Source organism: Acanthaster planci, linkage group LG02 (genome assembly GCF_054643075.1).
Source record: "Acanthaster planci isolate LZ-2023a linkage group LG02, COTS_SCS, whole genome shotgun sequence".
NCBI classification, from domain to species: Eukaryota; Metazoa; Echinodermata; class Asteroidea; order Valvatida; family Acanthasteridae; genus Acanthaster; species Acanthaster planci.
Window position 1 is genome coordinate 30,779,264 of NC_141778.1, and position 14,410 is coordinate 30,793,673.

At 41.0% G+C, this 14,410-nt stretch overlaps 2 protein-coding genes across 10 annotated transcripts in view; one reads left to right on the top strand and one right to left on the bottom strand.

Annotated features, from left to right (window-relative positions):
* LOC110976980 (thyrotropin-releasing hormone receptor-like) overlaps positions 1-14,410 on the bottom strand; it is a 191,224-nt gene that overhangs the window by 62,354 nt on the left and 114,460 nt on the right. For 2 of the 3 annotated variants that reach the window (XR_015424594.1, XR_015424595.1), the window contains exon 5: positions 2,231-2,323. The exons of the other annotated variant lie outside the window; for it this stretch is intronic. The gene's annotated coding sequence lies outside the window, so the exon portion shown is untranslated. The remainder of the gene's footprint in view (positions 1-2,230; positions 2,324-14,410) is intronic. 3 annotated transcript variants of the gene reach the window in all.
* LOC110990295 (beta-1,3-galactosyltransferase 1-like) lies at positions 1,985-14,408 on the top strand. 7 transcript variants are annotated; one of them, XR_015424598.1, is made up of 5 exons: positions 1,990-2,363; positions 2,472-2,562; positions 3,048-3,206; positions 3,793-3,854; positions 4,587-5,286. XR_015424598.1 is itself a non-coding variant. In XM_087133839.1 (5 exons), the coding sequence occupies exon 5, from the start codon at positions 8,835-8,837 to the stop codon at positions 9,885-9,887; it is 1,053 nt and encodes a 350-aa protein (XP_086989965.1). In that variant the 5' UTR covers positions 2,016-2,363; positions 2,472-2,562; positions 6,618-6,756; positions 7,434-7,603; positions 8,830-8,834; the 3' UTR covers positions 9,888-14,408. The 7 variants fall into 7 exon arrangements, 5 of the variants coding, with proteins under 5 accessions (XP_086989965.1, XP_022110888.1, XP_022110892.1 ...); XM_087133839.1 differs by lacking the exons at positions 3,048-3,206; positions 3,793-3,854; positions 4,587-5,286 and adding exons at positions 6,618-6,756; positions 7,434-7,603; positions 8,830-14,408 and having other exon boundaries at positions 2,016-2,363; XR_015424599.1 differs by lacking the exon at positions 2,472-2,562 and having other exon boundaries at positions 1,985-2,363.

Here is a 14,410-nt window from a genome sequence, read left to right on the forward strand (position 1 = left end):
AAATGATTTGGTTTTCCTATGAGCCTCGGAGTAAACCAAGAGGGGGCGCAATTTTCTTAGCAACGGGGGTTCATTTGGTGGGGACTGAACTTCGATGGTTCACAAACGACTTTATAGAGCATTCGTTACGGTCGCTTCGCTGCAAACAAAACGAACATTCCCGACCAATATGGCTCTTTTCAACCAATGAGGGGGTGCTTTTGCTCAGAGAGGATACCTGTCCCAACTTGAAAGTTCGAAACTGAAACCACCTCCATGTTGATTCGAACATGGGTTAGTTGCCACAGGCGACACTGACAAAGAACATAAATAATCAAAGGTGACAATCAATGACAATCATGACAATCAATTATGCGGAATTGCAATCATGCAGGAGTTGTTGTTGGGGTATCGGAATTTAACCCCCCCCCCAAAAAAGGCACATGATGCCCAAGCCCCTCCCCCAGTAGTACCACAGAGTACTACGGTGGTTATATCAGCGAGTAGTTTCAGTTATGATAGGCGTATACTGTATCTTCGTTTTCAGAAAGACGGATAGGAAAAAAAAGGATCGGGGGGGGGTTGGTCAAGCCCCCTGTGGCGCATCCGGGGTGCACGCCCCTCGTGACAGTAAAGTTGATGAAGCAGGGAAAGCAAATCAAAAGTGAAGAAGACGATGCAGACTTATCAACAACTTTAAAGTAGCGCTTTGCTGTAACAGGTAATGATTACAAGTTGGTTGATGGTCATCCGTCTTGCACGGCCTGCCGACGGAAGGCGGGTATCCACCTGTCTTTCACAAGATCGGACGCCACAAAAATCAACACAGGCCAGGATTCAGAGTTTCAGTTAGTGCGGTAGTACTCGGACAGTGTTAACAACGCCCAGGCCAAATTAACTATCCTTTTCTTTTACATTCGCTTATGGATAAACGTAATTATTCCGTTTCTGGCCCTTATCATTTGATAATAGGGTATACGAGCGTAAGTATTTCCATATATCAAATGGAGAAGGCACGTGAAAATTAGCTGTATCTACGCCCTCTTACTTTTAGTCAGTGTAAGTCCGTTACAAGTCCATCACAAGTCTCAGCAAGTCCCTGTAAGTCCCTTACAAGTCCACCACGAGTCATTCAGTCTTAAGACAATTCACAGGCTAGTCAAATGAGCTGTAACGTTGTTCACCCTGTTACCTGAGACTGGCCTCTTGAAGGGATTTGTGAAGGGACTTGTGATGGACTCGAATACAACACTGCTTTTAGTTGTAATTTTGACACAATCCACCTGTTTTCAGAACAATCTAGGGTGCTGTAAGGTTAGAATGCACTATCAATTATTAAACAGCTATGTGAGAAAAACCAGAAGCAACGGTCGCCGTGGCAATGATAACCATGTCAACCCCCTTGCGGTATCGGGCCTCGTAGCATTGATTTACATCGGCTGGTGAGAGGCTCACACTAGTTATTCTGAAGGATCAAAATAAATGTACTCGTACAGTACACATGTTCCATTTTTTCGCCTTGACACTACGAACATCTAACAAGAGATACACAGTGCACTAACATTGAGCATCCACGGTTATTACTAATTCGTGTTTTTTTGTTGTTTTTGTTTTTTGGGTGTTTTTTTGTTAGATGTTCATAGTGTCAACAATACCGTGTAGGTCTCGTTATTTAGCTGCCGTACAGGTTGGCGGTTTATTCAGACAAGCCACTAGCTCCCAAGGTATTAAAGTTTGACCTTGCGACATAACCTTTCGGCTTGATGTATTTTACAGTGATTAAATAACGTGAATAGCAGAGGGGTCGAATGTGAACAGTGCCGCTCCCCGCACGGCGATGGAATCATAATGCTAATTATTTTTATCGTCCAGTGGCTAATCTTTTGTTGTTGAAACCACTGAGTGCGAATTCTAAACGCAACGGGGCGAACACTGGTATCCCACTATAATGATTGCACTTTGTACCCGCCTGCACGTACATGTACATGTACTGTACATATATATTGTCTGGGCACGCTCTCTGCGGGGCATGTGTTCAAGGTTAAATCGTATTTATTTGTACGGATCTCTAGAAGTGCCGTTTGCAGTTGAAATAGCGGCTTTATTTTGCCTCGGTGTTGTGACGTTTGTGTTTACAATTTCGATTTCCTACGATGCATCGCAGAGCTACGTCTTAAGAGCATCATATCTTTTTGTTATTAAAATAATCTAATAACACTTCTGTATTCTGTATAACTGACTTGACACTCACGATGTCACAAGTCGAATGGCACGTCCAGACCTCTGTAGATGCTCTTCTAATTTGATAACACGGGCGAGCGTGGAGGAAGGATGGTCTGTGCTCCTGGTGGTACGTCCGCCACGTTGTAAAGACATTAAAAACGGTAAGAAGATCACTAAGTAGAAAAGCATGTGTTCCATTAAATGCCACTACGTTATGTCATATCATTCCTTCTTTATGTGCGCGGAATTTCTGTTTGAACTGGTCACAGACTAGCTGTACGGTGTTAGGTCCGTGATGTAAAGGCACAGGATTTCGGACGGGTGCCGCGGTGTGTTGGACTTTGCTAACTCTAGCCATGAGTAAGTACGTACATAATTTGGACAAAACTAACAGATGCTAGGAAGGGTGAATGGAAAGTCTAATATGAAGTGCTGCATTTTGGAATGGCATCAGTTCAACTATATAACTATCAGATTACAAAGGTAGACCGACCAGGAAGCCTACACTTCCTTTCTCATCGGAGGGAGATAAAATAGAACTACGTGGTAGTCTGTGAAAATCAGCCATCAGCCAGTAATCTGTACATAGGCTACATGTACACGTATTTGCTCAACCGCAGGTTATGGCTTTTTAGTACCCATAACACGCACTCATATTCCACTATAATACACGTTGGAATGCTGGAACGGTCCATCGAGTACCGAAGTGTGACGTCTTTTTGAACCAGGAAGTGTGGTGCCAATGAAGGGAGTGCGCTTGCGTTCGTTCACGCACTGGTTCTCACGCTAATGCCTTTTACACCACTAATTGTGAGCGTGGCGTATCCATTTCGGCTCTCTATCAGGTTCATAAGAAACTTCGTCATACACGCGGACGTGCCACAGTTTGCAGGCTCCCACTTAGTTGGACCATAGACCTGAAGGAGAAAATACAATGGACTGCCAACTCCAGCGGGCGCACGTCGATCTTGTGTCAACCGGAAGTGCCGAAGTTACCGGCACAGGTAACTTCCGTTTTGCTGTCGTTCGTATACTTGATCGTGCTGCGCGTGCATAAGGTGTTGATATTTCCTCCTCCAAATGGCATAAATTTCCAGGTAATGATTGTGCAGTTGCTGAAAGCAGCGCCTAAAGACAAAAATAGGCGGGTTGAGTTTCTATGGTATAGGCCTACCGAAGAGGCCAGCTCCAGCCCAGAAACAGCGAAAAGACGAGGCGGAACGGAATGCGAACGATAAGAATGGAGGCAACACCATGTAGGCCTAGTTAGGAATCGTCAAGATCTGAAGATGACATTGTTTTATAGTACTAGTAGACATGATAGGTGAGTTCATAAAATGTGACTATCGGTACATCAGGGTTTTAATGCCAAAGTCTTATTTCTGCTTCAGCTTAGTTGAAATATCGTCAGCTTATCATAAACATGTAAAAGTAGTGCCAAAGAGTGGGGTGATAATATTAACATAATAAAAACTACAAAAAATGTACAAATTAATAAGAAAAAATGAGTTGGCTTGCTTGTGGTCTGGTCCAGTATTCTTTTTCACTTCACAGTAATTCTCCTCATATTTCATTTTGTGGTATGTGCAGGTGCCAACTTAGCCTACCCACTGAATTTCTGCCCACATCATAAGTTAATTATCCTGGTCCTGGTAAGTGCATCGAGATGGTTGTTTGAGTTGGTCGTTGACTTGAGTTTTCCTGTGTTAAATGTTTAAAATTTGATTTCTTAAATTGCAATTTTAACAAGTTTCATTTTTTGTTTGTTCTCATTTTCAAGCATTTTCTTGTGTCTGGCTCCATGTATGGATGTTTAAGCCACATTGCACTGCAATTAATGCTTTTCTGTTGATGTTCACATGTATTAAATCCCTCATGTTAACCCCTCTGTAAATGTTTGTTGAGTAGTAACCAGAATTTTATGCATGCTATAACTATTCCAAAGCAATAAAGTCAGATTTTAACTCTTGTTCAAAAGTAATTCTTGGCCAGATGCCATATCTTAGGTTCATGTTATCAACCTGGGCCAATCCAACCAAGCAGATCTGAACCCCTTTAGTTTTTTATTTATTTTTAAGGGTAGTTATGAAACCATTTTTGCAAAGTTTAATATTTTTCTGTAAATCATGAATAAAATGTTACTGTTAATGAACATCTTGTGAATGACCAATGTATGTTCCTTCACACTAATTGGTATATGGTCTTTTGGTGACCCTTGGATTGTAACAGTTCAGAATGTTGTCACACCTTCAAAACTGGCATTTGAAATGAAAAAAAACAATGCAAGTGCAATACATTTTTGAATGCGATAAAAGAAAGTTGGGTTTGAACCCATTCAAGCGAGCTTTTATTCACTCATACTTTGTTGAATCCCACTCCTTTAGGATGTGCCAGCATCAATTACACCATCCCCTAACTTGGTGGCTCACATGGACTTGAACAATGTGCGAAGGGACGCCACAAGGAGTACACTGATTGATCATTTTAGCACTTGCAACACCCATAAGGAGCATAAAACTTTAGCAGGCCACATGCTTCAACCGTATATGCAGGATGTTCTGTGCTTGATCCCAGCCTGGCACACTGTGGATTTTTTCCTCAGGGAAGCAATATTTAGTGTTAATAAAATTATGTTGCAGGAAAGAAATCACAAGCTTACTTTATATTGCAATTTCCTCATTCATTTCATCTTACCTCTTTAAAAAATGAAGTAGTTGATTTTAAAGAATGAAGATTTTAGGAGGCGTTCTTTAATCACTAATATTAATGCCAGAGTCCAAAGGTTAAGTATCATGATGACTAGTGCACATTACACATTTCATATGTGTCATATAATGTTGTACATGAGTACCTGCAGAATATTTAAGAACTCTGCTCTATTCCATATCTTTGGGGATACCACTGCCCTCAGTTACGCCTCCTACATAAAAGCCTGTCGTGAATATGGACAAATTCAACTAATAAAGAAAGGCATCTTACAGGATGTTTTAATGAAACCTCAATTTTATTTGACAACTTTGAAACTATTATATAATAAATGAGATGCTTGAAAAAAATATAATGTTTGTATGTGTACATTGCAAATCTGTTTATTTACATTTTGTAATTCAGAATTCTGGGGGATTGGGTCGTTTACAAACCAATTTGAGTAATGTTTAGAAGTTTTGCTTGCTCCTCTGACCAAGGGAAGCCAGAAACCCGTCATTAATATTCTGCCTGAAAATTTAACAAGCCGATGCATGTTGTCACTTTTTTTGCCCCAAAACAATTCTGACTATAAAATCAGCTTATAAAGATCCTATTAGTTTTACATACAGTTTATGAAGTATGGCATGTACATGTACGAAGTCATTGGGGAAATTATGCTATGGACCTTCATGTTTCCCACTCATTTTTCTAATATAACACGATGTCCCTTAAATTTAAATCTGGTAGAAAAACACAAATTTGCTCATAGCCCTAGCATTGAAAATATTTTTTAAAAGACTTCAATATGAACGGGGGAACATGTACTATTTTTTCCCCTTGAAAAATCCGACAACCCCACCTCTGAGATGAGTATTTATAACTCTAAAAATTGCTTTACGAGTCAGAAAAAAAAGGTTTTGCTGGGCTAAACCAACCAGACCTGGTAGTACTCGATCATGTTTGCCGATTGTCACGATCGTGCATGAGAAAAGAATACATACACAGCTTTCCCTGTCTAAAGGCTCACTAATTGTTATTAATGCTCACGTTAGTATACTTATAATTATCACAATGTCATAACACACTTGTATGTTGTCTATCTCGTCCATTTTGCGATTGTTTTTCCACGAAAAAGAAAAGTTCCGAGGCAAAATTACGAGCGCAGCGCCTGTCGCTCTCGTTCATCGCACGTGAACAACGCTACAAAGGTCAACCAAAAGTTTCCTGTGCCGGCAACTCCAGAGCTTCCGGCTGACGGAACATGTTTACGCGCAATGCGCGGTGCGCCCGCTGGAGTTGGCAGTCCATTGTATTTTCTCCTTCAGGTCTATGGTTGGACGATCACTGAATGCCTAGTGCAGTGCATGTGCAGTGGGCGTGGTTTAAACTGAAGTGACGTCACACTTACGAACCGGATAGAGTCTCTGAGTTCGTGTTTTTGAAAGTTCCGCATTCTCAGTAACGGGACCATTATTCCATGCGTTGTTCATAGTGTTACAATTACGGGAACTGACCGTGGGCGTCACCCTGATTTTTTCTTAAGGGGGGTGGACCACTATTTTCCCTGGGAAAATTGGAGGGGGGGGAGACGTAAAAAACATTCAACTACGAACTGATATACGATCGACAGTGGGAACCGTCAATTTTGAGTGTTTGTATGGGTAATTTTCATCTTTAATTTTGCCCCCATTTAATCTACTTCCCTCTTTTTCCTTGCTTCCTTTCAGTTTTTGGGGGGAGTGGGTGGGTTGGGGGTGGCGATGCCCATGGTACCGGCACTGACAAGACTGATGTTACGTTTCGACCTCATATAACGATTCTTCGAATTCGCAGAGTTCCATGAGTTCATTTTAGGCGACGCTGCAGGTGTGTTTTGGTTTTGTAAGGGATTATTTGCATTTTTCAAGTGAAGAAACCACTTGAACGTAGTTGCACCTGTTCACAACTTACAAACTGTGAGCACGTGAAGCCGATTTTTAAACCACTTTATTCTTAAGCTCCTTTTCTAAGATCATTTAAAAGACCCAGGCAATGAGATTTTCTTTGACTAGTTTTACACGTCTTGATACACTTCTTAAGTGTATGAAGTAGTATGAAGTTCTTTTAGATTTAAGTTTATTTTAAGTGCTCCTTTTCATTGACAAAGCTTTTCTGGAGGAGTGAGGGCGCTGTTGCTGTAAAGATATTCATAGAAGGCACTGTTCAGGTTACATATTTTCACGTTAAAATGTTGAAACCCAAAGTTACTCAGGAAAACATTTCAGAGGAAAGGTTGCGCACTGAGTTATTGCCATATATATTTGCATAACAGTAATTTGCCAAAGAAATGGAAATTTACAATAATGTTATGTATAGAAAAACAATTATTAAAGTTTAGTGCCTTGAATGACTTCAAAGCTTTGTTATGAATATGGAAATTCAAATAAGCATAAAACAAAAAAGGCTCCAACATCAAGTTAAAATAGTCCCTAATATGAGTTGTTTTAATACTTCAGAAAACAGTGGCCCGATACACTTATAATATACTTTCTCACGCTTTGCAGGTGGAAAAAAAAACAAGCATGACGTCACATGTGACGTGGTGTAAGGACCAGAAAGCAGAATTGTCGGCCTGACCGAGGTGGAAAGTCTCCAATTAATGTGGCGAATGCTAAATGTTGCTGACAGAGTGCATTTGGAAATTGAGCAACAGACCTTTGCAATAATAAAAGCTGTGAGTACAAGCCTGTTAGTAGAAAATGGAATGTTTAAAGTGTCGCTGCAATGAATTTTTCTATGGCACAATTTTGATGCATCTTTGTACGGTTCTTGAATGCATGAATACTTTTCCACACTCCTATTTGGTTAAAAGCACTGAAAATGCACTTTTTTAAACAATCAAAATATCCATGTTTTTCCTGACAATTGAGGGCGCTGTTACTGTGCAGTCATCTAGGGAGACACGGCTCAGTGCATAGGTATTTCTGTTTAAATTGTGAACTCAGAATTTACTAACTGATAACAGTTCTGAGAGAGGGATTGACGGTTTCTAATTGCTATGCACATAAACAATGAATCAGCAAAGAAAAGAAAACTTTATCCAGAAAAATCTACAAAAACGCAGCCTTTTTTGTGTACAACCCAATGTAACATTGAGGCTTTTTCCTGAGATGACGTTATAGTTTTGCCCATGGATATGGAAATACTCATTAGTATAAACCAAAATGGCATTAAAATACCATTTGAAATACTGAAACCAAAGTTTAAAATAATAAGTTTTACCTTAGGCACAAAAATACATTTTGCAGGTTTGTAGTCAAAAAACATTGATTGCAGCTACCCTTTAATTATGGATTATTAGTGAATTAAAAGCTAAACTCTAATGCGGGGCGCATGATACGGAGACAAATACTCGGCCATCGTGATTTGGCTCGCCTTACATACTTACTATGCAGTGAAAACATACGGCAATGGTGAATCTAAGCGTCAGAAATCCTCTTGAAAATGTCTTAATAATGCAGATAATAAGACTCACCGGTTGTGCACAACTTCGTTTTCCAACTTTGATGGCCCCTTACCCACCTGTCCCTCATTATACGAAACTTGGCGTAGTTATGGTATGTTTTGGACCACGATCTTTCGATCTATCTTATTTGCCAGAGTAATATTTTGTTACTATCTAGGACCAGAAACAATGGCTAATGTTCTTCTATTGCTAAACAATACTAATACTAAAATAATACTTTCACATGAAATTACGGGACTCAGAGGTTTTGATCTCCATGCCCTTCACGATAAGGGGTGCATTTGCTGTATACTTGTGTGACATTTTGAATCGAATTTTGCTCGATCTTTTGCGTAGGGTGACTAGATCTTGCGAATGTTTTCCGAATAATGATCATGTGAGTAAAACACATTACTGACATACATATTCGCGATTGGTTTATTCACACAATGCAGTGATCATGGCCCCGGACAAAAAGACCTGCGCATATTTGGGCAGCATCTTAGTCGCCACCATCTATCTCGTAACACAGACGTGGAATGTCTGGGTACCTGGCAATATCCTCAGGAGAGGGGACCAATCTTTCCTGGCTAGTGGTGGTAATGCCGTGACCACCAATTTCACGAACTACACGGAGCTCTTCCAAACTGCTTACCACCGTAAACTTGACGAAAGGCATCTTAACCCTCACGACTTCAGGCTTCTGCTGGATGAACCAATGGCGTGCATTGAACCGGGCAGGGGACACCCCAAAAGCGTTCTCCTTCTGGTGTTGGTAACCAGTAAACATGCTAATTTCGACAGGCGACAAGCCATCAGAGAAACATGGGGGAGCCTCAAAGAAATCCGGAACCGAGCCATTGTGACGCTGTTTCTTCTCGGGAAGGGGACGACTTCGCACCTGCTCAAAAAGGTTTCAGCGGAAAGTGTTGAACACCACGACCTCCTGATGGAGGACTTTGTGGACAGCTACAAGAACTTGACCCTAAAGACCATGATGGCCATGAAGTGGGCCAGCACCCACTGCCCGCAGGCCTCGTTTGTCATGAAGACCGACGACGACATGTTCGTCAGCTACCGCAATCTTCTCGACTACTTGGCCGCCACGGCAGCCCCCGGAACGGGCTTCGCGCTGGGCCGTGTCCTGAAGGGCGAATCTCCCTATCGGGATCCCAAGAGCAAGTACTACGTGTCCCGGGAGCTGTACCCTAGTGACGTGTACCCGCCGTGGCTGTCCGGAGGAGGCTTCGTCCTGTCCGGGGACATGCCGGGCAGAATCTATGCCGTGTCTTTGGACACCAAGTACTTGCCTCTCGAGGACGTGTATCTGGGTCTGTGCTTGCAGAAGCTCAATGCCACGCTTACTACAAGTGACCGGTTCAATAACATGCACATCGGGTATTCTTACTGCAGGTTCCACTATATCATTACCTCGCATCGTTTCGGACCAGCCGAACTGAGGACCGTATGGAAAGACCTAAAGGCCCAGAGAGACTGCTGGTTTTGGACATGATTGAGCCAGATCGGTATTCTAACAGCTTTTGCCCAAAATGAAACGCGCCCGAGACCATACGGGTACAGCAATGTGCGCGTGCGAGATTTGTCCTATCAGCGCAGCCACTTGCTGACTCCTATATAATTATGCACCCGAGTTTTGTTCTCGAATGACCGAACCAAGGGCTCCCTCCTTGGTGACGAGGAGAGGTAGGACAGACAGCAGGAAGCCAAAAAAGCAACTGAGGGTTTGTGTTCAGACATGCAGCTAAAAAAGAAACCTGTGTTATTTATGTGTATATAAGATGGTCTTTTTCTACGTATTTTCTGTGGATGTGCCAAGCACCTTATTCTCTGCAGTTCATGTTCGTGTAAACATCAGTTTTAGTACATCTATTGTAACCATTTTTAGCGGCCTCATGTCCGCCATCTTGAGTTCCAAAATGCAGGGCCTCATATGACCATAAAAACTCAGGGATAAGTGAGTTCATAAAAACTGAGGGATAAGTGACTTCAGTACTGTGTCTTCCAGTTGGGAACAAACTGTTATAAGACAGAGGCCACCAGTCAAGTAATCTATTGACTACGGACAACTCGAAAAAAAACTGTAGATGCAGATCGCCAATAAGGCATTAATATTACGTCTTATGTGAAACAGTGCTAAACAAAATATACATTCTTGTTGTTGTTCAAAGATAAAAAGACCACTGACACCAGGGTGAGTTCAGGCTACTGGGAACAGTATTTTTTTCAGACCTACCTTGCACATTCTCTGCAGTACGCCAAAAGTAAAGTACACTGATATAATTGTTAGTATTGTTTGGGGGATCGTAACATAATCTTGGTATTTGAGATGTGTGCTCCACCTCTAGAGCTTGCTAAAGTCGTTTTCCATTATTCTTAATAGGCATCACGATAACAGAGACAAATCTGCGTTCCCTTATTCGATGCTGGATTAAGATAAACGTAAAGCAAACTCGGTCCATCGTTTTAGAAATTGTGTATCTCCCAAACAGAACGATTGAATTTCTAGACCAAGGCTATGGACTAAAATTAGCAAGATAGATGCAGGTTCGAGTGAAACCCTGACAGTCGAGGGTTTCAAATTTAACACACTTAGATGTAACATATTTTGCTAAAATTGATGACTTTTGCTGCAAATTCCAATTAAATGTCATACAGCTTGTGCCAATTCCGACGAGAGTTCTTCCAACCACAAGAACCTGCATGGATCTTCTTTTTAATCACATCCCGAATGCATTAAGTGTTATTGATGTATTTCCGCTCGGGCTTAAGAAAATAATCTTGCACTCTCGGGTTCCACCTTTGACCTCTAAAATAGGGAGCTTTAAAATACGTTTAGTTATGTCTCGGGTTAGAGAGCTCATGTTTGATTTACTGTGTGGCCAGCATTCCCCTCCTCAACTGATTCGTCGGCAGACTAAATACGAGGCACCCTGGCTCACCGAAGAAGTGCTTGAACGTAGCTAGGAGTGTGATGCTTTTTGACCTAACACACAACAATCTGGCAACCAAGATCATGAGCGTTTTGCTAAGTTCATTCACAGTAAGGTCAATAATTTCGCCAAGCGCGTAGAAATGACGTACATGTACATGTATCATGCCAAGAAGAAGCTCTTCTGTCGAAATAGAGGCATTACCTTCCCTGTGACTACTAACAAACACACCCACACTTACCTTACATACCTACTGTGGACATTCCTTTCTTTTCGTGCAGTTAAGAAAACTCAGTGAACATAGTCTTTTTCTTGAACTGGGAACACGATTTTCAGCTGGCTTTTTGTACAAGGTTTCCTTGACTATATTCCTCCTCCTTTACGACAGATGACCCCTACCCCAAAAAGCCTCTAAACATCTTTTTCAGAGAAGGGGAAACGTCCTGTGGACGCGTTTAAGTCCACAGAACGTCTTCCTTTCCTGCATCGTGTGGACATCTTTGGATCACAAGTCCACACTGGGTATGTAAGCTTAGCGCAACTTGGCTGACGACCTTTTAAAAATACATCATGCCAAGAAATCTGTGTTGGGAAAACACTTCAGTTGATGAATAAGAGGTTCTTTCATACACAAAGCTATAATGACACTGATGCTAACTATACAAGATCATAGCTTTTAAGTTCAACTCCCCCCCCCCCCCGCCAACAGCAAAATTTGGTGAGTAAGCAAATCAAGGTTGTTAAGTCTTCCAAGGCCGTTGGTTTAGATGGTGTTTCATGTAGGCTACTTAATCAGTCTTTGGCATCTGGAGTTATTTCAATGCTGCCACTAGTTTCTTAACTCACTGAAAGAGGTGGTTCGTGTTCAATTATATTGTTTCCTTCAAGGGGAGAGATATATGGCTCAACAACAGTCACGGTTTAGTTTTGGATGTTACTAATCATATCCTCAATAATATGGATGCTGGGAAAGTAACAACGGCCATCTTCCTTGATTGGAAAAAAAGGCGTTTGATAAAGTTGATCACTATAGTTATCATGTAAAAGCTGGCATTTTGGATAAAAAGCTCAAATGGTTGTTTCCTACCTTAGAGGCAGACAGTGAGCCACGATTATGGAAGGGCAAGCTGTCCAAACTTGACAATATTTAGACTGGCGTCCCTAAAGGTTCAATTATTGGACTCTTACTATTTGTCATTTTTATCAGCGGTCTCTAATCTTGTGTCGCGGTAACTAGAAGTAAGGTTCATACTCGGTTGGATACTGAACACCTCCATACTGATAATGGTCTTAAGTTGCTACTTGGTTTTATAATCACAAACTTACCCTCAATGTAAGTAAGACTAAATTCGTAAATTATGGTACACAGCAATAAATTCCTAATATCTGTGGCATCCAAATCTTCATCAATATGGAAGAGATTGAAAGAATCAAATTTTACAATTACAATGGTGTTATGCTTGATGAAAAACGTACATGGAACGAGCACATCGACTGTACAGCATAAAAAGTGAGTATAGAACACATGGGCGGAGATTTCTTGTCGCATGGGGGGGGTTGATTTCTGAAAGCTCAGCACGCCCTCCATCCCAGGTGAGATCGTGACGCAGGTTAAGTGTGTGCATAGCCAGTGACTTGAAAAAGAGGGGGGGTGATTACCCCACGTCAAAATGAGGGGGGAATATATCCCCCCTCCCCCGGAATCTCAGCCCATGGTAGAACACTATACGTTTTCTGAAAAGATCTGCAGAACCTCTTATACAAACAAAAATTTCAAACTGCTTTGTAACGCTATGGTAAGGCAAATGACAATTGTAGCGCTGCCAAATGTTATGTTTGACAAGACATGCTTAAAAATATACACAACCGTCTTGCTATAGCACAATTTTGAATGTCCATTCTAGTGCACAAACTGAAGATTTGCAACAAACTCTTTTATGGAAAGATCTTCAAACACGTGACGGTGGCGTGCTCAAAGGACGTTCGAAGTTCACAGATGCTTCAATAACATAGCTCCACATTATCTCTGTCATCTCTTCGCAATAATCATTATATCATAACTAGGTCCAAGACTAATTGTACACTCTGTGTCTTTACAATCCTTAATGGTTACCACTTTTTTTCCTATATTTAGGGACCCTTTGGTGGAACAAATTAAATGAGCGTCTGGGAGCCGAGTGTTTGTGAAGTTTTAAATTACTTTAATCATCCAAATTAGATTGTCTAATTTTAATCGAAATTCTGTTTCTGTATTTTTATGTTTAATTTATTTCTTTGTTCTTTAATCTTCAATCGAGCTGAAATTTTCAAACGTTTTTATTGTTCCGTAATTTGTGTGTCTTGTTACCTTTGAAATCTTTAGTTTTATCTTTATTGCCTTAGTTTGATTTCATGCCCTTGTTTTTCATGTATTTGATTTATTTCAATATCTTATGTTTGTGATTTCTATTTTCATTTTAAATTCAGTTTTTAGTCTTGTCGGTTCATTGTTTTGATTTCAAAGCTCAGGCTTGTTCTCTTAATCTTTGTAACGAGTGTAATTCGAATCAGCCCCCCCCCCAGCAGTTATAACCGACAGGGCCGCCTACCCCGTATAAATAAAACAGCAGATTAATCCCCTTGTTGAAGTTATTGAATTCAGGACTGGACCACCTTGGAAAAGTTTCCAAAGCGTGGATGGCGATAGAGGAAAGTCAGCATTGTAGAGTCAAATGATTGGACGGGAACATTGCCGTCCTGCTGCCGAAAATATTACTGAGGTGAGACATTACCGCTCATAGTGCAATCGCAGCCCCGAAAACGTAAAGTGTTCATGAGTGGTCAAAACAAACGGGAACTACAAGCTCTCTACACGTATGTTATTATTTTCTCCTACAGAAAAAATGTGGAATTGGATTATTTTAGCGGCTGTGTATTTAATTCTGCCTGTCATAGCCATCGTTTGTTTTGGGGCAGGAACAGACAACTTGGAAAATCACTATTTTTTATGAATAATGTATCAATCCTAAATTATTTTTCTACAGTGGACCATGAATCTTAACCAGTCTGGTTAAGAAAGCCTTGAAAGAGAGATTGATGGCACATA

Coding starts and splice junctions, on each gene's coding strand:
- LOC110990295 (XM_087133840.1), top strand. CDS start 8,835: ATGGCCCCGGACAAAAAGACCTGCGCATATTTGGGCAGCATCTTAGTC.